Source organism: Typopeltis vanoorti, chromosome 2 (genome assembly GCF_054136105.1).
Source record: "Typopeltis vanoorti isolate ZY-2024b chromosome 2, IOZ_Tvanoo_1.0, whole genome shotgun sequence".
NCBI lineage: Eukaryota > Metazoa > Arthropoda > Arachnida > Uropygi > Thelyphonidae > Typopeltis > Typopeltis vanoorti.
Window position 1 is genome coordinate 28821331 of NC_143550.1, and position 22794 is coordinate 28844124.

General features: G+C 34.8%; 1 protein-coding gene across 2 annotated transcripts in view; it reads right to left on the minus strand.

Moving 5' to 3' along the window:
• The window catches only part of LOC150108899 (nucleolar complex protein 4 homolog B), a 226746-nt gene that overhangs the window by 26064 nt on the left and 177888 nt on the right, over positions 1–22794 (minus strand). For both annotated transcript variants that reach the window (XM_090410813.1, XM_090410804.1), the window contains exon 11: positions 8571–8734. In XM_090410813.1, coding sequence (XP_090266939.1) covers positions 8571–8734 — 164 coding nt within the window. The remainder of the gene's footprint in view (positions 1–8570; positions 8735–22794) is intronic.

Below are 22794 nucleotides of genomic sequence, written 5' to 3' on the forward strand. Positions count from 1 at the left end.
ACACCGTCTTGGCAATTCTCACAGAAGGGATGTAAGTTCTGTTAGCTACAAACTTGGTATTAACTAGGTCTACCTACTCACTAATGAGACCTCAATAAAGGTTGAAACCGGTCTGAGTAGTGACCTTCTCTCATAATGTAGAACAGTAATATAATACAGCTCCTAGGAGCTAAGTTCACATTATGGCTAAATATCAAGAATAGTGATCAGAGCTTGCTCCACCTTTGACATGAGTTGCCTCAGCTTGCACTACCTTAAGGGTCAGTTGCTGCAGTATCCAGGTATTTGCTTACGCTTGGAATCGCCGAACTTTATATAGTTTCTACTATATTCGGCATGAAATTCTTCGAGTTTCTTATTCGGCTGAGAAACGATATGGGATGTAATGGTCCTATTATTCTTTTACTTGATTTATCAATCGTGTTCATTTTGGGTTTATCTATAAGACTTAAAAAATGAACTTGTCTGCTTGTCCATAATGAGTAAGAATTTTTAGTTGGGATGTAAGAAGAGAGGGGGGTAAGGGATTCAAGTTTAATCTTCAGTTTTATTTATATAATGCTGATTCTATAGCCTGTTTTATGTTAAATATATATATATATGTTGTATTACTACCTTACTTATTTTGACTATTGGAAAATGCTTTGTTATTACATCTGGTTGATAGGCTTAGGTGTTGGATGTTATTCACAGTTTATTTTAATTTTAACAGTATTACAACACCAAACAAAACTAAATTATAAAAGGATGTTCATTAATTTGCTTATTTTTTGCTGGATTTTAAACCAGCATCTTCAGGGAAAAACAACATGTTACAGCTAGTCATTATTAATGCTTCGTTTTGCTGATTATCACTGATTTTGTCAAAATGGGACACAACCAAGAAGAGAATAAGATGTACAAGCACAGTTTTATTTCCAGGAAGTACTTAGGCAAATAAAGTAGCCAGCCAGTTACAACAAGGTAACCTAAAATACTTACACTGCAGACAATGAAAACTGGATTAGTTCAAAACTACTGATGGAATATGCAGAATTCAAATCATTAATAGTAGATATGAAAACTTGGAAATTTGAGAAAGAAGTATTACACATCTCATTTTCTAAAAATGGAACCTAAATGTGCTTCAACTATTTTTTCCTTGGTACTGTTTCATGATAAATATGCCAATTAACATACAACTAAGATATATATACATACATATAAAGGGTGATCAAAATTAAAGTATCCCTGTTTAAGGCCTTTTGGGGCATCACCTAGTGATCCAAATGCTGCAAAGCTTTGCAGGAATATGTGTGTCATGCGGAAGCTTCATCTGAGGGGGAAAAAATGTAAAAAAAATTCAAAATTCACTACTAGGGGCACTATGATGCACCAAATGTAGATATAGTAATTTTTCTGTGTACATAAGAAAGAGAAAAGTAGCACAAGCATAAATAACACATTTTTATTCACTGAACAGCACATTCACAGGCTATGCTGTTCAATGTGCTGCCCTTCCTTTGCCACAACTGCATTCTTTTGCACAGTGTGCTCAACAGCAGAACACAGCTGGTTGGGACTGATGTTGCATACATGATGTGTTATGCTGTCTTTCAGCACTGGCAAGTTATCAAGATGATGCTAATAAACTTTGTCTCTGAGAAATCCCCAGAGCCGGAGCTCACAGGCAGTCAGCAGGAAATGCAAGGCTGATCATCTTAACTTCCGTGAAATGTTCTCAAAGAATCTCCTGTACTCACGACTGATGCATGGAGGGATCTCATCCTGAATGAAAACGACAGAATTCATGCACAGGCACTGATGTAGATGTGGCACAAAAAAATGGTTCATCAAATCATGATACTTCTTGGTAGTAAATGGATCACAGGACCTGACTGGTGAATGTCCTCAAAGAAGAATGGTCTAATGATAAATGAAACTGTAAATCTGGACCAGACAGTAACTTTGGGTGAATGCATACCCCATACCCAGCAATTGTGGGTATTCACAGCTCTGTTACTTATCTCCCCGTAATATCATCCACACTTAGTATCCAAATTCACTCGAGCAAGGAATGATAAACAAATGTCAGTCGACTTTCAAAGTCCTGTGTATTCAACCCCCCTGTATCAGTGTTATCTTGAATGGGTAAAAATGCAGAATCTTCGGTAGAATTTTCCAGACATTTGTGTAAGGCACACCCATGTGTCTTGATACAGCAAGTGCACTGCAAGAACCAGCATGTTATTCATGGCCTACTCCACAATGGCAGTAGCATCTTCATTACTGATGGTTTGCGACATCTGCCAGGTATAACTCCTAATAATTTCATTTTTTCAAAATGACTAATCATTCATTGCAGAGTACATGGAGATAGTGGACCTCATCAACATTTCTTCAGGCAATGAAATTTCCAGAGTGGAGCAACAGCACTGCAACTGTTCATGTAGTACAGCTTCAGAAGCAAAGCACATTGGGGCAAGGTTAGCACCATCACTGTGGACAGTGTTAACAACCAAAATGAAGGGAAAAATCCCATGTCCGTCGTTTTAAACCCTCCTGGCACCTGCTAAGTAGTGATATGCAGATTCCATGTGTTTGGTGTTTACGATGCTACCTGATGGTGAATTTTGGAACTACCCCTTCCCCATCAGATATTGCTTCCGCATGATGTATAATGTATATCTGCAAAGTTTCATAGCATTTGCATCACTGAATGGCGCTCCACAAGGCTTCTTTAAATAATGATACTTTAATTCTGATCACCTGTATATATACAAATATATACCTAGTATAGCCATGTATAATGTGCATATAGCAGTACTCAATGTTCAAAATGCCACCCCCCCCTCCTCCTTCCTGGTGGAGGGTTCATCCACTTGCCATCATGCATGCCTGAAGTCTACGAGGCCACATATCAATGGCAGCATGCACAACATCCAACAGACATGCTGCCACTGCTTGCTTCAAAATTCACCTTCAGGGTGTTGTTTCTTGCAGGCTATTCTCCCAAGCTCTGACCATAATTTGAAGTTCAACGGATTTAGATCAGGACTTCCAGATGGCAAATTAGATGGTGATATGTGGACAAGCACATTTGGCTCCAATCACTGTTGTATGGTCCTCACCATGTGCACAGGGGATGAATCCTGGTGGAAGATTCATCCATGGATGTGAAGCCTGGTGATATCACATCCATGGCCTCTGCAGCTTACAAAGAGCTTAGTATTATTTTCTGTTCTAAACACCACTTGTTTTTTTTGCTCAACTTCATAAATTCCAAATCTGCCTGACCTTAGAATATTACTCTCACATCTGGTGTGGTACACACAAAATCTTCTGAATGCTGGTATGCATCCAGGAGAGAGAGAGAGCTATCCTTACTCCCTCTGGCTGATTTACCACATGCACTGTTCGTGCTTTTTTTAAAAATTTTTTTTAAAGGTGTTTCCATGAATGCTGCTTCATCAAACTGGCCACCACTGTTCCCCTCTTCCTTCTAATTACGTAACACAGGCAGCTTCTTGTCAACACCCATATACTATTCAGCTCCAACTCATCAAACCAGCTGCCCATCCTATTCCATCATTCCATATGTCTCTATTCTTTGGAACAGTCTTCTGTAATGCATATGAACTTCAACTCTTCAAGAAAAACATTAACAGATTCCTTTCTTCTCATTGACCATTTTCCCTTACACAGTACTGTTGTGTTATAGATCTTGAGACCTCTCATGTGTGGGATACACACACAAAGTTGACCCTTGAACAATGCAGAGGCTAGGGATGCTAACCCCCCCACGCATTGTTTGAAAATCTGCATATAACTTTGACTCCCCCAAAAACTTAACTACTAATAGCCTACTGTTGACTGGAAGCTTTACTGAAAACAAACAGTTGATTAACGCATGTTTTATATGTATGTATATATGCTAAGGTAAGGTATATATGCTATATTCTTGCAATAAAGTAAGCTACAGAAAAGAAAATCATAAGGAAGAGAAAATACATTTACAGTACTGTACTGTATGTCTCTTAGTACCTACCTACATCAATATTGTCTTATATGATACAAAACACTGTAGATGTTATATGTATTACTAATATTAGACATCAAAAATGAAAAGATAATATGAAAAAGAAATTATTCATATTTATTTACAGGTATAACAATTCATGCATTGATAACAAAGAAGCAATATGATTGCATCATAGTAGCCTAGCTTATACACTAATGTATGAATCGTTATAAAATAATTTTACTCTAATTAAATAATTTAAACTAATTAATTAATAACAGTTAATTTTAATTTGTGAACTTAAATTGTACATATTTGGTCTGATGTATTAAAATAAATAACTTTTATTATTAAAAGACCAGAAGATAAATGATAAAATATACAAAGAGCCAACAAGTTTCACTAGCCACTGTCTAGCATTTTCAAGGCTGAACTGGTGTGAAAACAAATGCATTGAGTTACATTTCAAACATACACTTTAGTAACTGTTAGGCCGTTACATTTGTTCATTCTGTTTGAAAGCTTCAGTCAGATTTCGGTATGACTACGTGTTTTGTAGTTATTTGCATATTGTAATTCTGTCGAACTGAGAGAGATGATGAGATTTTTCCATATGTCTTCAATGCCCTGATTTCTATTTAAATTATTGCCTGTGCATAATACCACAGCTGCTTCTTTTAAAGTTCTGTATCTGTAGTCATTCTCGATGTAAGGCATAGAACTGTTTTTCCAATCTATAACGTGATTTGATGTTGAGAAATGATGTGCTAAACCAGATGTGATGATTCTATTATGATTGACATCCCCCACATGTTCCTTCTGTCTTATTTCAAAACTTCTAGAAGTCTGACCAATGTAAGAAAGGCCACACGTGCATGGAATTTCATATACTCCAGGACATTTGTGATCTTAAGATTTGTCTGATCATGGTAGTTGGTTTAAAAACCACTCTGATGTTATGAGCTTTTAACATTCTCACCAATTTTGTGGAAACTGAATTAATATATGGAATGACAGCTGTGGACACATATTGGGGTACTGTAACACGTTGTTGGTGGTTGTCTTTAAATAGCCATTTGTTTAAAATGTTAGAAGGGTATCCATAAGAGATAGAGTGTTAGCTATTAGTGACAGTTCTCTCTGCACATCTGTTTCTTTTGAAACAGACCTTAAGGCTCTATTACGGATGTTTTTGTGATCTATGATGGTTGGACGAATAATGTAGATATCTACCAGTATCTGTGGGTTGCCTGTAAATGGACAGTTGGAAATTGTTATCTTCTTTCTTCACTAGGATGTCAAGAAAAGGAAGTTCTTTGTTCTTCTCTAGTTCTATAGTGAATTTGATCTTATTGTGCAGTGAGTTGATTTTGTTCAGAAACCCGAGAAGGTTTTCCATGGTGTCTTTCCAGATGATGAACATGTCATCGACATATCTCCACCAAATTGATAGTTTTGGTACAATGGTGGAAAGAATATCCTTTTCAAGTTTTTCCATAAAAAGGTCTGCACATGGTGGTGACAGAGGACTACCCATGGCTAGACCTTCCAATTGTTTGTATACAGTGTTGTTAAATTTGAAGAAATTTGACTTCAGGCAATGATGAAACAGCTGTGTGATATCTTGAGGGAAAGAATCCCAATATGTGTCCACAGCTGTCATTCCATATATTAATTCAGTTTCCACAAAATTGGCGAGAATGTTAAAAGCTCATAACATCAGAGTGGTTTTTAAACCAACTATCATGATCAGACAAATCTTAAGATCACCTAAAGATGAGGTACCTTTCTTCAAATGTCCTGGAGTATATGAAATTCCATGCACGTGTGGCCTTTCTTACATTGGTCAGACTTCTAGAGGTTTTGAAATAAGACAGAAGGAACATGTGGGAGATATCAATCATAACAGAATCATCACATCTGCTTTAGCACATCATTTCTCAACATCAAATCACATTATAGATTGGAAAAACAGTTCTATGCCTTACATCGAGAATGACTACAGATACAGAACTTTAAAAGAAGCAGCTGTGGTATTACGCACAGGCAATAATTTAAATAGAAATCAGGGCATTGTTCTTAAAGACATATGGAAAAATCTCATCATCTCTCTCAGTTCGACAGAATTACAATATGCAAATAACTACAAAACACGTGGTCATACCGAAATCTGACTGAAGCTTTCGAACACATGCACGCCTTCAAACAGAATGATCAAATGTAACGGCCTAACAGTTACTAAAGTGTATGTTTGAAATGTAACTCAATGCATTTGTTTTCACACCAGTTCAGCCTTGAAAATGCTAGACAGTGGCCAGTGAAACTTGTTGGCTCTTTGTATATTTTATCATTTATCTTCTGGTCTTTTAATAATAAAAGTTATTTATTTTAACAGTTAATTTTATGCAATGATGATTATATACTACATATTTATGTTTGTTTATATTTCTCTTGACTGCAAATGGTGCCATGAATGGTCTATAAGTGTTTCTGTGCATAAGTTTTGATAAATCTTAACTTTTTATAATAGATCTGTGTATATTTTATGGTAATAAATGATAAAATAGACTAGTATCCACATATATTTCATGATATACTTAACTCTTTCTTAATTTATTCAATATTTCTAGTCTATGCAGTTCATCTGTGCATTGTTCAAATTGGTGTAAATCTCTAAAAAAATTTCCCAGCATATTTATCAAAAAAATCTGCGCAATTCAAACCCATGTTGTTCAAGGGTCAACTGTATATATATATATACAGTGGTATCTCGCTAATCCGAACTAATAAAAACCGAGCTCGTTCAGATTAGCGAGAAGTCCGGATTAGCGAATTTTCCCCCAAGAGGCAACAATAACTAGAGTTTAAGACAAAAATAATCAGATTCAAATGGCACATCAACTGAATTCTGTAAATAAATGAATTACCTGATAGAAAAAATGCTACTGTACTGTAATATAAAACTTAAAAAATAATACAGTACACAAGTTTATTTTAGTAAAAAATTTAGTTTGCATGTACCTGTATTGTTGAGGATTCTGATTTAATAAAATTCCATAGTTCGGTACATAATTTAATTTGCGTAAAAAATATCGCTTTCTTGTACACAACACACAAAAAAAAGTTTCACAAAATAACATAAAAAAGTTTTTTTTTTTTTTTTATTTATTTGTAAAAAAGTCACTGATTTTCTTTTGCTTCTTTGAAGCTAAACGTTTTTCGAATGCTTCTTCTCGGAGCTGCATTAGCAATAAAATTTTGTGAAATGGCGTATCATTCTGCTTAGTCCATTCCATTGGCGCACCCAGGGAGGGGACCAAGGGGCCCTGGCCTCTCCAAAAGAAAAAGGGGGAAAAATAGAAAAATTTCCAAAAATCATTTCCTAATTAAAATTCTTTTTTTTTTTAAAAAATTTATGTTGTGCCGTTCGCCTTGCGTTCACAGCGGCTGTGATTCCTGAGAGCTATAGGGTATTCCCACCTTATGTGACCGCTAATTCATAAGTAGCATAGAAATAGGAGACACGACACAACATAAATTTAAAATCGTCAATTCAACTCCCCCCCCCCCCCTAAGATTAAATCTCAAGTGCTCAGTCCCCCTCCAAGATTAAATCCTGAGTGTGCCACTGGTCCATTCTATACACACATTAAAACTGTCAACTGTTTCTTCGTGTTTTACTTTTTTTTTCTTCGAATTCTTTATCATCGTCATCGTCTGCTAATTCATTATGTAGTGTCATATTTATAATTTAAGCATCTGATTTGATTTCGAATTCACTTCCGGTTCTGCCTGTAATCCATTCCGTAACATCTGTTTATGAAATTTCAACATTTCAATTTATATTTTTAACCAAATTATGCCAGTTTTGAATTTCCGGTTTTTGTGTATCACCGTAGTTATCTTCGTAAATTCTAGTAGGCCACAGTTTTTTCCATGAAGCTCGACAGCGGTGATTCATGCCGACAATACAGTACGTACTCTACAGTATAAAAAAGCAAACGTGAACACAATAAATCAAAAATAGGCCTACAGTGTAACCATACAATCGACAGTATGAAAAAAAAACTGTACTGTAATAATAATAAAATAAATAATAATAGTTAAAATAATAATTATTAAATAAAAATAATAGCACACAAAATAATAATACGTAATAAATAAAACTTTTTTTTTCCTTTCAAATCGCAGTTCGGATTACTGGAGGGTTCGAACTAAAGAGGCCCGGATTAGCGAGATACTACTGTATATATATATATACATATAAACTCAGCAGAAAAAAAATTGTTTATCCCCCTCCTACTCATAATGATTTAATGCCTTTCCTAACCTCTCATTTTCAGTATATCATTTCTATCTTTTCTAATTTTTAATTCAACTTTATTTCCTTATCCTCTTTATTCTAAATAACTCTTCCCAGCTCTACTATTCCCTCCAGAAGCTAAATGCTATTAATTAATGTCAATAGTCAAGCTAGAATACTTTTCCTGTTACTGCTTACAATTAATGCTTGCATATACGTTTATTTGATGTGAATAAGAGAATTTTACAAAGAATTAACATGACTTACCTATTTCAGATTCAGATTTATGAATTAAAACTTTAAGGCTGGGATGCCTGATCAAAAGATTGCCAATAAATGGTATAATGATAAGGAGCAGATGTGGAGAGGCACTGAGTGACAATCGGGCTAATCTTTTAGCAAAGGCTCCTACTATGTAGACAGGAAGATGGCTGTAAAAAACCATAAAGAGGTAACTGTGATAAAATGTAACTGAGGGTGAAATTATTATTAAATTATGAATGCACCACCAAGGACTTATGAGAGGAAGGTCAATTACACAATCATATTCAAATACCTACCATATCTCTTCTTAAACATAACATACTCACCAAAGCCATGCACTCATATCTTACAGAAGCCTATTGTACATACTCACTATGAAAAGAATCTAGACTTCACATGGTTCAAAGATCCCAATTAGCCAGTTTCAAGAGAATCAATGGTGCAGGCATGACTTCTGCCTGCACTACCAGTAAGCTGCAAATTTACTTGTATTCACAATATTAGGTTCTTTGCCTTACTAACTTTTATGTTTCATCATGTCTCCTCTCTCTATTCTTCAAACTTTGATAAACCATATTCTCTCAATCTCCCATCTCCTTGGAATCAAGATGTGGTCTTGACAAAAACATTGTAAAGTGGAAAAATAACCTCCTCATTCCTACAAGTTAGTGTTTAACAACACTATTATTCAATGTGATGACTTAATCATCTTAGCAATGTGATCCCTAAAACTGAACTTGTTCTCCACCATAAGTCTGGTTGCAAAGTCCCATTAATATAATAATCTTCCTACAAAATTCTCTGCCCAAAATGAATAACCCCTTAGGCTTGGCAACAACAGACTGACATTCATTGTCTTTTGCCCATATAATCAATCTACAGAGATTCTGTATTAGCTATGTTCTTCATCTCTTTCCATAACTTAGCATCAGCAAATAACTGAATTCACACTAAAAATCTCTCGAATATCATTAATATAAAAGTTAAATAACAACAACAGCCCAAGTACAGACTTTGTGGTATGCAAATGGTCAGCTTCTTAGACTAAGCACCTAGATACATCACTTTCTGATACCTATCAATTCCTTTCCTATCCACATTTTTTTTTTTTTAAATTTTTATTTTTATATATCTCTTTGAGTTTGCATACTATCTTCCTTGTGGTACCTTTCAAATAGCTTAACAGAATCCAACAGTATCAGTATACCCATTCCCTATTAACTATGCAGTTGCTATATTATAGAATATGAGCTCGGCCTGGTTGGCCGAGTGGTTAGCATATCCGCCCTCCAGTCAAAAGGCTGTGGGTTCAAATCCAAGCGTGGGCATGGATGTTTGTGATTGTGTGTGAAAATATTAGTGGCGGTGGTAGATGATGAAGGTAGCTGCATTTGGTGGAGACGTAGAGTTGTAGAGCAGGTGCCCTCCCTCGATGAGTCTTTGGACTCCCTGGAGGTGTTACATAATAATAATATATCCCTTTGAGTTTGCATATTACCTTCCATGTGGTATCTTTCAAATAGCTTAACGGAATCCAAAATATCAGTATATCCATTCCCTTTGCAGTTACTCATCTCATCTTCTTTATACCCTCTTTTACCTTGCGGTGTCGAGGGTCCATTGATTATCGGGCAGTTACTATATTACAGAATATGAGCAGACTGTGAAAGCATGATCTACTACCTTTAACAAAACCAGCTATCTCTATAGAATATCCTAGTGCTGTCTATCCACCTTCAGATGTGATTTCTAACTTGTCTTTCCAATACTTTGACCACACAAGAGATACTAACTGGCGTATAATTTGCTGCATCACCTTAGCTCCATCCTTGTATAATCAAAATGATCTCCTACTCATTAGGAACTTGCATATACTGAGAAAAGTCACACAACAAAGTTAGGGGCAATGCTAACTATTTTGTGCATTTCTTCAAGACCTGTCCTGATATTCCATGCAGTCCAACTATATTTGAATCAAGCTCATGGAACAGTTTTAATACTGCTAACCCAATAAAAATTCTTTAGCCCAATTCCTGCCCAGCAACCACAGAGCTAATGGATATGATTTAATTATATACCTCATTAAAGGAAACACTGTTTCTTAAACATCTAACATTCTCTGAATGCTTTTGTCCTATTTGGCTAACTTCTTTTCATAATCTGATTTTGCCTTTATCATGGCAGCTCTTGCAACATAGTGCTCTTAAGTCTTGTCATCACTTCTCATGATATCATATCCACCACATTCTCTTTTTTATGCAGCTCTTGCTTTGTTATTCATGCATTTAACTCTCCTAACTCTGGGTGACAACCGTTTCAAGCTGCCTTCTCTGTTTATTTATAACTGCCTAACATATAATTTCACACAAATGCATTCACATATCCCTTCTCAGTTGCCTCTCAAGTCAAAATATGATCACTCTCTTCAAATGAAGGCATAATGGTAAACTCATTCTTAGATGGTATTATATGTCAGGTCGTCTCCATCACATACTCAAGGTAGTTTTTCAAGAGTAATTTGTAAATTCACTGTACCTCATCATGCGCTTTCTTTCTTCTCCTCTATATATAGTTGAAATATTCATAACGATAGCTCTTGTATTAACAGTTTATGCAGTCTCTAACAGGACTGTGCATTTTATTCTTCCTGTTAACCTCAATTTCAAAACTTTGAATCCACTGTCTGTATTACTCATCTCGCCATCACCAACAATGAAGATTTTTCTGCATCAAATCCCTTACCATATTTCCAGTCTTTGCACGACAAAACTAGTCCTGCATTTACTGGGGTTATCTGTAATGCATATACTCACATTTTCTTGCAGCTACCTATATCTATCTAGTTTCCTTGACTAATCTCATTCACTTTCAAAGAACATAATTTTTCTTTGAAAGCTGACACCAAAACTGGTTTAAGTATATTCTGTCCTGCAAGTACAAATATTTTTGGCCCTCAGAATTATTCCATACCCAATACTGCATACCATTTCTCCTACACAATTACTCACTGAATCATACCATTTATTCAACTTCCGTGCATACAGTTTAGTTTGTCATGAATCTTGGCTCTCTGAAAACATGTTTTTTGTTGCACAGTTATCAAATTCATCTTTGATCATGGAATCTCTCTCTAGAACATTTTATTTTTCACCCATTTCTGCTTTTTTTGAACCTTCTTTTAATTTTTCATGTTTTGCCTCCTTTTCTGTTATTTGCCAAGTATTTGTTCAGTACTTACTGAAGCAGTGAAATTTCCAACACCATGCTGTCCCCCCCCCATTCTTTCCAATTTCTTTTCTTATACTCATTTCAGACTATTGCCATCTTGCAAGCTAACCACCTCCACTGAGGCTGGCATTCTGCTCAGTAGGTATCACCATTGCTATATAATCTCAATTTGTCCAACCAAAATAAAAAGAGCAATAGGGAAGGAAGATGGCAAATGCAAATTTAAGAAGATTGTATGGTCTTCCCAAAGTTTATAAACCAGGCATTCTGTTAAGACCAGCTGTAGACTATAGGATGTCCCACTTACAAAATTTCAATCAAATTTACTCACTTCTTCAACTAGAAAAACTGCTACTTATGTAAAAAATACTTCGGATTTCAAAAATAAAATTTCTGATCTTCATTTGAACTCTTCGGATATTATGATTAGTTAGATGTTTCATTATTTACTAACGTTGCTTTATCTAATAGCATTGATTACTACAAGAATTTCCTCCAGACTTTGTTAAGATATCTGATTTTGTAATACATTCTGGTTATTTTTCCTTTAAAAACAAGTTATATCAACAAATTGAAAGAACAGCATTGGACAATCCTATTTCTCTTGCTATCACCAACTTCTTTATGAAGCACTTTGAACAACGTATTTTCAACAACATTTCACCTAGACCTACTCACTGGTTCAGATATGTAGATGACATTTTTGCTATCTGGAATGGTTCTTCTTATGAATTACAACAGTTTCTCTCTAAATTAAATGCACTTCATCCAATGATCCAATTCACCCTAGAAGAAGTTAAGAAGCAGATAGCCCTTTTAGATCTTTTAATTCTTTGTCAACCAGATGATAACCTACATTTCTCGGTTTTTAGGAAGAAGACTCATACAGGCTATTATATCTATGCTGAATCTCATCGCCATCTCAGTCAAAAGGTTGGAACCATTAAAACACTAGTTCATTGGGCCCACTCCTTATGTTCTTCAGATGAACTATTACAGAAAGAATTACAACATATTATTTCCACATTTTTTTATCTAATGGTTATAAGAATTCTTTCATCAAAAGAACTTTGAGCAGTTTTGGTATCTCTACCTCTTCAAATACAGAAGAAATAACTCATATTCCTATCTCTTATTATGCAAGGCATTAGTGAATGCATTTAAAAAAAAAAAAAAATGGTTTAAATACTTTTGTCATCTCTCACCCCATCAGAAAAATCTTCACCTTTCTCACTTCTCCAAAGGACAAACAGAAAGATCTGCTTTTATTCGGCTAGAAGAACACAAGTCTTATATTCAATACCTTGAACCTGAGCAGTCTAGACTTGCAAAGCATGCTATCAACTAGACAGAGTTCATTGGAACAAAACAAGAGTCCTTCACAACAGTCAGTTCCTCATGGAATGACTTTATAAAGAAACATGTGAAACTTGACTTCACTCTCCTAACTTAAACAGATCCAATGGTCTATCTCCCCTTTGTGGGAGATAGTACTTTTTAAATCAGCTAATCTTTCCTAAATTAATTTTATTTTATTATTATTTTTTATCGTGTGTGTGTATATATATATATATATATATAAAATTTAATTTAAAAAAAAAATAAGTTAGGAAATTTAATGACCTTTTTGACTTATCTTACATTATCATGAAGGTTATTTTCTTGATCATAAATTAGTAAATAATAATATTTTTTGGTTTACTGATCAAGTGTTGATCAATTTTATTAACTGAACCAACTAGTTTCGCCACATTTATCTGTTGGCATCTTCAGGGCTTACATAGAGGTTTAACCAATCTCACAATTATGCGTAACTGCAAACTGACAAGAATAACTGTAAAAAACTGACTAGAATAATTACAAATAAAATAGTATCGAACGTGAGTGAAACACGTATTGAGTGCACAAGATCAGCTAGCTGTTGCTGAGGAACTTTCTGTAGTTTGTATTAAAGTTCATTTCTTCCGTTTTTAAGGTTCTGATTAGGGTTTTCCATATCTCTGGGAGTATTAGGCCTTGATTTCTGTTGAGGTTGACAGTAGAACGGGCGACTGTGGCTGCCTCTTTGAAAATTCTTGAATGGTAATCTTCCTCTATGTAAGGGGAACAGCTTTTGTCCCACTCGATGACATGGTTAGTTGTAGAGAAATGAGACGATAGGCCAGAAATGTTCTGTCTGTTGTTTTTGACATAGCCAATGTGCTCCTTTTTCCTGATTTTGAGGCTTCTCAAAGTCTGTCCGATGTAACTAGAGCCACATGAGCATGGAATATTATAAACTCCAGCATATTTGTAGAAAGGATGGTTGTCTTTTGGAGATCTTAGTAGTTTACTAATAGATTCTATTGGTTTGAATGTTACTCTTATTTTATGTTGTTTGAGGAGATTGGCGAGCTTGTTGGAGATGCCACTTACATCTCCAATCGATGCATCCTTTAACTCCGAGACTCTATGGTGTGCCAAAAGTGCACAAAGATGGCATTCCTTTAGGCCCAATCGTTGATGCAATCAACTCTCCTACCTAGTTATTGTCAAAACATCTCTCGAAACTCTTACAGCAACACATCCACAACTCAGAGAGTTACATTAAAAACTCCAGACATTTTGTGGAAAAGTTAAAAAACATCAAGATATCGGATAATGATCTTCTATCCAGCTTAGATGTCACCTCTCTCTTTACAAACGTTCCTGTAGTAGAGGTCATTGACATCTTAAGTACCTTGTTCCCACAAGATATAACCTCATTGTTTGCTCACTGCCTAAACTCCAACTACTTTTCTTGGAAAAATAAGATCTATCAACAATTAACAGGCTTGGCAATGGGGAACCCACTCTCACCTTCATGTACTGACCTCTTTATGGAAGACTTAGAAAACAAAATCTTATCGTAAATTTTCCCTAAACCTAAAATTTGGTTTAGATATGTGGACGATATTTCATCATATGGAACAATAATAAAGATGACATATATGATTTTCTCAAAAAGATCAATGCTTTCCATCATTCTATTAAATTCACTCTGGAACTTGAAAGAGAAAAACAACTACCGTTTTTAGACATCTTAATCAAAAAACAAATTGACAGCAGTATAAATCTATCGGTGTACAGAAAACCGACCAATACAGGTCGCTACCTACATTTCAACTCCTCCCACCACATCTCACATAAACTCAGCATTGTACACATGTTCGATGTTCGATGAAAAGAGCGATTCGCATCACAACGGACAACAAGATCCTTCAAGATTAGTTAAAATTTATTTCCAACAATTTGTACTTGAACGGATATCCAAGAAGACTAGTTAATAAAATCCTTTTCTCTGCACCACCACAAAGAGAACAAGAAGATATTCAACATATAAAAACGATTGCAATTCCGTTTGTAAGTGGCATCTCCAACAAGCTCGCCAATCTCCTCAAACAACATAAAATAAGAGTAACATTCAAACCAATAGAATCTATTAGTAAACTACTAAGATCTCCAAAAGACAACCATCCTTTCTACAAATATGCTGGAGTTTATAATATTCCATGCTCATGTGGCTCTAGTTACATCGGACAGACTTCGAGAAGCCTCAAAATCAGGAAAAAGGAGCACATTGGCTATGTCAAAAACAACAGACAGAACATTTCTGGCCTATCGTCTCATTTCTCTACAACTAACCATGTCATCGAGTGGGACAAAAGCTGTTCCCCTTACATAGAGGAAGATTACCATTCAAGAATTTTCAAAGAGGCAGCCACAGTCGCCCGTTCTACTGTCAACCTCAACAGAAATCAAGGCCTAATACTCCCAGAGATATGGAAAACCCTAATCAGAACCTTAAAAACGGAAGAAATGAACTTTAATACAAACTACAGAAAGTTCCTCAGCAACAGCTAGCTGATCTTGTGCACTCAATACGTGTTTCACTCACGTTCGATACTATTTTATTTGTAATTATTCTAGTCAGTTTTTTACAGTTATTCTTGTCAGTTTGCAGTTACGCATAATTGTGAGATTGGTTAAACCTCTATGTAAGCCCTGAAGATGCCAACAGATAAGTGTGGCAAAACTAGTTGGTTCAGTTAATAAAATTGATCAACACTTGATCGGTAAACCAAAAAAATATTATTATTTACTTATCTTACATTAGTTACTTAGGTGGTGCCTTTTGGAATTGCCAGTTAATGTTCGATTAGCTTTGTACTGAAGATTCCTTTGATACTTAGGCCAAAATTATACTAATAAATTAATATTTTACGTGAGTTTATTCCGATTTTATACTTTATTTAAACAAAATAAAAACAGCAAAATAGAAAGCAGATGGACACTGCAAATTTAGGAAGTTTTAAGAAGTAAAACTCTGTAAAAGATCTGTGTGCTAGTGGTGATCTAGAAATTAGCTTATGATTAGCAGGAGGAACAGGACAGATGAGGATAATCCAAATACTAGGACTGCCATTTCTATTTAGGTTGGGGTGTGTTGAGAGAATCTTCCTCGACTTTTAGGAGAGTTTCAAGGGAATGATTTGAAGACCTGCCATGTCAGGGTATACATAATTAATATAGCATTTTTTCCAAGTTGTTTATCATTTACTTATAATACTTTCAAGCAAGGTGCTGCTATTGTTTTTTTAGTAGTCACAATGGCTCCCCCCCCCCACCCCTACTGAGATTTCATATTTATGTTTCTGTCCAGAGCTTTTTGGCTGTAGCTAAGCTAAATATTTTTTATTATTTCCAATTATGAATCATCAGCTCGTAGAGGGGGTCTAGTTCTCTTTTGTGAAATTAACTGCACCTAACTTTTGCAATGATGAGCATAATATACGTATATACTGTTCAAGTTTGGAGTGAACTGTAAATAATCAACAGGCCTAGAGAGATAAGCATGTTTAAGAAAGGAAGTTTTTTTTTTAAATTAAAATTTTAATTTAGTATTTTTTCTGAAGACAATGTGTTTTACTAAATAAAATATCCATACTAAAGGATGTGAAAAAGAATGCTTAATGTCTTGCAGAAATTTGTATACTAATAAACAATATGAAAGGCATACAAATGAAAAAGGGTAGAAATGTTGCCCAAATTACCGTGAGTTGAAAGCGATGGCTTTAATTCTGTTGAAATGCTGATTTTTTTTTTTTTTTTGAAAAAAAAAAACTTCCTTTCTTAGAAATACTTGTTACTTGTCTTTCTACAGGTTACCTGTTACTTACAACTGCAACCAAACGACAATTAAAGAATCAAGACTAAAAAAAAAAAAAAAAAAGAAAAAAAAAGCAATTGTACTGACAGCCAACACAACATCTAAAAATAAATTTACTGGGGAAGTTAACAGTTCTCTTCCTTTTCTGGATGTCAAACTTACTCACTCTTCAAACATTGAATATCTCTACATACAAGAACCCCACCCCTTTTCCCACACACCTCAATAGATATCTTTGTGCTCAGTTTATTGACTCCAAAAACTAGGCACGATTATTATTTCTACATTAGGAACTCATGCTTACACTCTCATTAATGATGAATAAAATTACCAAAGAACTGCAATTTTTTTTACGACTTTTCAAAAAAATGGCTATTTAAGATGCTTGTTTGCCTTAATGTAAATCTCAGCTACAACTTATCAGATTGTTACTTCACTAACAAGTAAACATGAGGAAGTAACAATGCAAGACCACCCACCATGTTCAAGATCAACAATACAGTTAGATCCAGAATAACTTCATATCAAAGCAATCCGTTTTTAATAATAGCGACAGTTATTTTCCTGTAATATTAAAGGTATTTCTCTGTTTTATTCCTTTCTATGATTATGCACTAGATAAAGTCTTCTAGGAGACTTTATGAGGGTGAGTATGTTATCATCAACACAGGCAACCAAGTTGGCTGTTAGGTGGTATGCAATACATCACATTACAGAAATGGGCTAAACACTTGCAGTTAAAAAAAAACAAGTCATGCTATATAGATAACAAACAGATTATTACACTCTGGATTTTGTTCTCTCTCAACTTTTATAGTCATAATAGATATTTTCTAATGGCTGAGAGCCAGGATAGTCTTTATCATCAAATACACACATACATATGTATATATATATATTTTTTTTTTTTGCATGATCTGGAAATCTTGTTCTGGAGACCAAACATGGAACTTGCAAGCCACTTCATGCCTCCAATAAAGCAGCTGGTTGTCTAACACTAGCTGAAGAAATCATCTCCTACTTAAAGGCATTCACAAACATCCATGCCTACCGTGGAATTTGAACCTACAGCCAGTTGGATGGAGAGTGAAGTATGCTATTCACACAGCCAACCAAGCTGGCTGTAAAGTGATGGGATATACTTCCAGTTAAAAACATTGTGCATACACCATGGTAGTGTGGATCTTTCCATGAGTGAAAAGATAAATCTTGAAACTCATCACAAGACTTATGTCTGAACACTGTCTTGCATACAGCTAATTTAGTGTTTGACTAATTTCTTTCTTATTCCACATAAATTTATTCATTTGACTTCTTACCATACTGGGTTTGTTGATTCTGTTATTTTTGGAAGTATAACATCATCTGCATAAAGGAAAGAGCTAAGATTAACATCACCATTCTTGTAGATAAGTTTATACATTGGTTAGATATACTTCTAATTTTTTAGGAAATGACAACGTAAACTACGTTAATTAAAGTTTTTATAATTAATAATTTAGTTTACGTTGTCATTTCCTAAAAAAATTAGAAGTATTAACATCATAAATTTTGATATCAGATTTAATACCACTTTCCTTCATATAGATAATAACAGTGGAAATGATGTGCATCCTTGTCACACACCTGATTTAATATCAAACAATCTTCCTGTACCTCCTTCAATTCTAACCGCTAACTTACAGCTTAAATATAGACTATGTACTGCCCAATATAATGTCCCATTTATGCCATATAACTGTAGCATTTTAAATAGCCGTTATATCAGCGCCTTGTCATGATTTTCCAAATCTACAAATTTAAATAGAATTTCTCGTTATATTTCCAAGATTTCTACTATTTGTCTTATAGCAAAAATCCGATCCCGACAACCTCTGTTTGGTCTGAATCCAGCTTGTTCTTCCCCGATTTTTCTTAGCCGTTTCTCTCAAGTATACTTACATAAAACTTATCAGGAACACCCAGTAAGAAAATACCTTCTTGCATTCAGTTTTATTTTCCTATTTATAGATGGATTCTATGAGAGCTCTACTAAAATCATCTGGAATTCAACCTTCTGAATTATGCAGTGCAAAAAGTAAAACATTTACACTTCCATATTTAATTTAAGCATTTCTAGTCAAATCTCATCTACTCCGGCTGCAATTGTAGAACACCATGCTGACATTGAAAGATTGCTAAATTAAACAAGCAAAGTAATTTAGTAATTTACACCAGACATCTAGAATATCTTTATCTTCAGTTTCTTGTAACCTTTATCATCTGATAATTTTTACAGTACTTTTTCCTCCATTTCTAGGCTTTTTCAATAGCCTCCAGAATATTTTGTCACCTTCCTAATACTTAGTTTCCATGTTCTGATCAAAGTCTTCCCATGATTTTTGTTTAGCTAGTTTTACATGGTACTTTAATTTCTTACTTTTTTTCTCTGTATTCTTTAAATGCAAAACTGATTTACTTGTCAGGAAATTTTCATATGTTTTCTTCTTTAACTTGACTTCCCCTTTACTTCCTGAGTTCACCATGGAGTTCTGAGTTTTCTATCCTTACAGATAACCACACCAGATAGCTCTCTGGCTGAATCCATCGATGTTTGATAATGTTTCATTCTTGTTTTCAAACTCATTTTCTCTTGTCAGGTCAGTGAAATCTTTTCAAAATGGACTAATAAAGGGCAAATATATAGATGCTTGGGTGGCAAATATGTCTTCTATTAGTCCACGCTAAGGCAATTTGTGAAGGGGAGTGTATTCCTCTAAGCTCTCTGGTTAACTTACTTTATGAAACGTTCATAGTTTCTACATTTGGCTTTGAAATAATGCTGGATTTATTGAATATTTGGTCCCTTGACACTAAGTATGAGAAATTTTCTTTTTGGATTTATTAGTGGACCGTTCTTCATAAATATATACAATCACCGACAAGTTTCGCCAGCTAAGTCTATCTGGCTTCTTCAGGACAAGAAACGGGTACACTAATGTTAAATGCTAAAAAAGAAGAATGAAGTAACAAGAGTTAAATTAATTAAAATTGAAATGACACATAACATCAAGAGCATGGAGTCTTAGTCGTTGTTTGTTGAATGTGTTTTATAGTTTTTTGCAAAGTTGAGTTCTGCTAAGCACAGTGAATTTATTAAGCTTTTCCAAATGTCTTTTAGTATCATGCCTTGATTTCTGTTGAGATTGTCTCCTGTCCGGAGTAACACAGCAGCTTCTTTAAAGTTTCTACATCGGAAATCTTCTTCAATGTACAGCATGGAGCTGTTGTCTCAATCGATGGAGTGCTTCGAAATTGAGAAATGACAGGATAATCCTGAGGTATCTGTTCTGTTGTTGTTGACATCCCCTATATGTTCTTTTTTTTGGATTTCTAGGCTTCGTGATGTTTGGCACCTGCGTACTTGTAGAAGGTGATGCTGTCCTTAGATCTTAAACATGTGTCGTGTAGTTTGAATAGGTTTGAAGGCAACCCTGATGTTGAAAGACTTCATGATTTTTGCTATTTTTGTTGAAACTGAGCTGGCATAAGGTACGACAATGAATGATGTATACTGCGCGACTAGAAGTTGTTGCTGTGGGTTGTTTCTATTGAGAATCTTTTGGATTATATTATTTGGTTAACCATTGCTGACTAGAGTTTGAGATATGAGTGAGAGTTCATCATGAAGCTGCTTCTGTGATGATATCTGTTGCTCTATTTTTAAGCATATGTATAATGCTAAGCTTTTGTACATGATGGTGAGTAGATTTGAAGTGAAGATAACGTCCAGTGTCTGTAGGTTTGCGGTAGATTATGAGCTTGATTTGTCCATTCTCTTGTTTTTTTATTAGTTTGTCCAGAAAAGGTAATTGATTTTTATTTTCCAACTCTGACGTGAACTTGATTTTTTGGTGGAAAGAATTTATTTTTTGAAGAAACTCATTTAAGGCATTTTCTGTGTCTTTCAAAATAATCATCATCCATAACCAGACTAATGGTTATGGATTTATTTTGGATTGGATGTCAGCTTCTAGTTTTTCCATGAACAGATCTGTGCAAGGTGGTGACAAGGGACTATCCATGGCTAAGCCATCAAGTTGTTCGTAGATTACATTATTTACTTTAAAGTAGTTTGATTTTAGACAATGGCAACTCAAGAATGCTGTGGAGTGTATTCCCGTAAGATCTAGCCAATTTATTTACAAAACTTTCATGGGGAAAAAGATATTCTTGATGTATGGAGGAAATTACTTTGAAAATCATAGAAAATCTCTATCCACATGACATTGCTCAGCTTTTCTGCCATTGTCTCAAATCAAACTACTTTAAAGTAAATAATATAATCTATGAACAACTAGATGGCTTAGCCATGGGCAGTCCCTTGTCACCACCTTGCATGGATCTATTCATGGAAAAACTAGAAGCTGACATCCTATCCAAAATAAATCCGAAATCATTAGTCTGGTGAAGATATGTGGGCGATGTCTTCATTATTTGGAAAGACACGGAAAATGCATTACATGAGTACCTTCAAAAAATAAATTCTTTCCACCAAAAAATCAAGTTCATGTTAGAGTTGGAAAATAACAATCAATTACCTTTTCTGGACACATTAATAAAAAAACAAGAGAATGGACAAATCAAATTTATCTTCAATTCAAATCTACTCACCATCATGCACAAAAACTTAGCATTTTACATATGCTTAAAAATAAAGCAACAAATATCATCACAGAAGCAGCTTCATGATGAACTCTCACTCATATCTTAAACTCTAGTCAGCAATGGTTACCCAAAAAAATATAATCCAAAAGATTCTCAATAGAAACAACCCGCTGCAACAACCTCCAGTCACGCAGTATACATCGTCCATTGTCATACCTTATGCCGGCTCAGTTTCAACAAAAATAGCAAAAATCATGAAGTCTTTCAACATCAGGGTTGCCTTCAAACCTATTCAAACTACATGATACATGTTAAAATCTCCTAAGGACAACATCGCCTTCTACAAGTACGCAGGTGTATATAACATCCCATGTTCCTGTGGATTGAATTATATAGGCGAAACATCACGAAGCCTAGAAATCCAAAAAAAAAAAGAACATATAGGAGATGTCAACAACAACAGAAACCTCCTGATTAGCCCATCATTTTTCAATTTCGAACTACTCCATTGATTGGGACAACAGCTCTATGCCGTACATTGAAGAAGATTTCAGATGTAGAAACTTTAAAGAAGCTGCAGTGTTACTCCAGACAGGAGAAATGTCAAAAGAAATCAAGGCATGATACTAAAAGACATTTCGAAAAGCTTAATAAATTCACTATGCTTAGCAGAACTCAACTTCGCAAAAAAACTATAAAACGCATTCAACAAAAATGACTAATACTCCATGCTCTTGATTTTACGCGTCATTTCAATTTTAATTAATTTAACTCTTGTTACTCCATTCTTCTTTTTTAGTATTTAACGTTAGTGTACCCATTTCTTGTCCTGAAGAAGTCAGACAGACTTAGCTGGCAAAACTTGTAGACGATTGTATATATTTATGAAGAATTATGGTCCACTAATAAATCCAGAAAGAAAATTTCTCATACTTAATGCTGGATTTAATATCCACTTTACTCACATAATTTTGCATCGCTGAACTGAAGCTTTTTGGCTCTTTATTTTAGTAAATACTTTTACGCACTGACCGAGAGTTTGTTTATGAAAAATACATTTCTTTGACATTTCAAGTTCCTTAGTACTAAACGGGAGTTTTTGCTCTCTTAAGGTTTCTGCCTGGTCTCTGAGGAGAATCAACCAGTTCGAAACAGCTGTCAGGC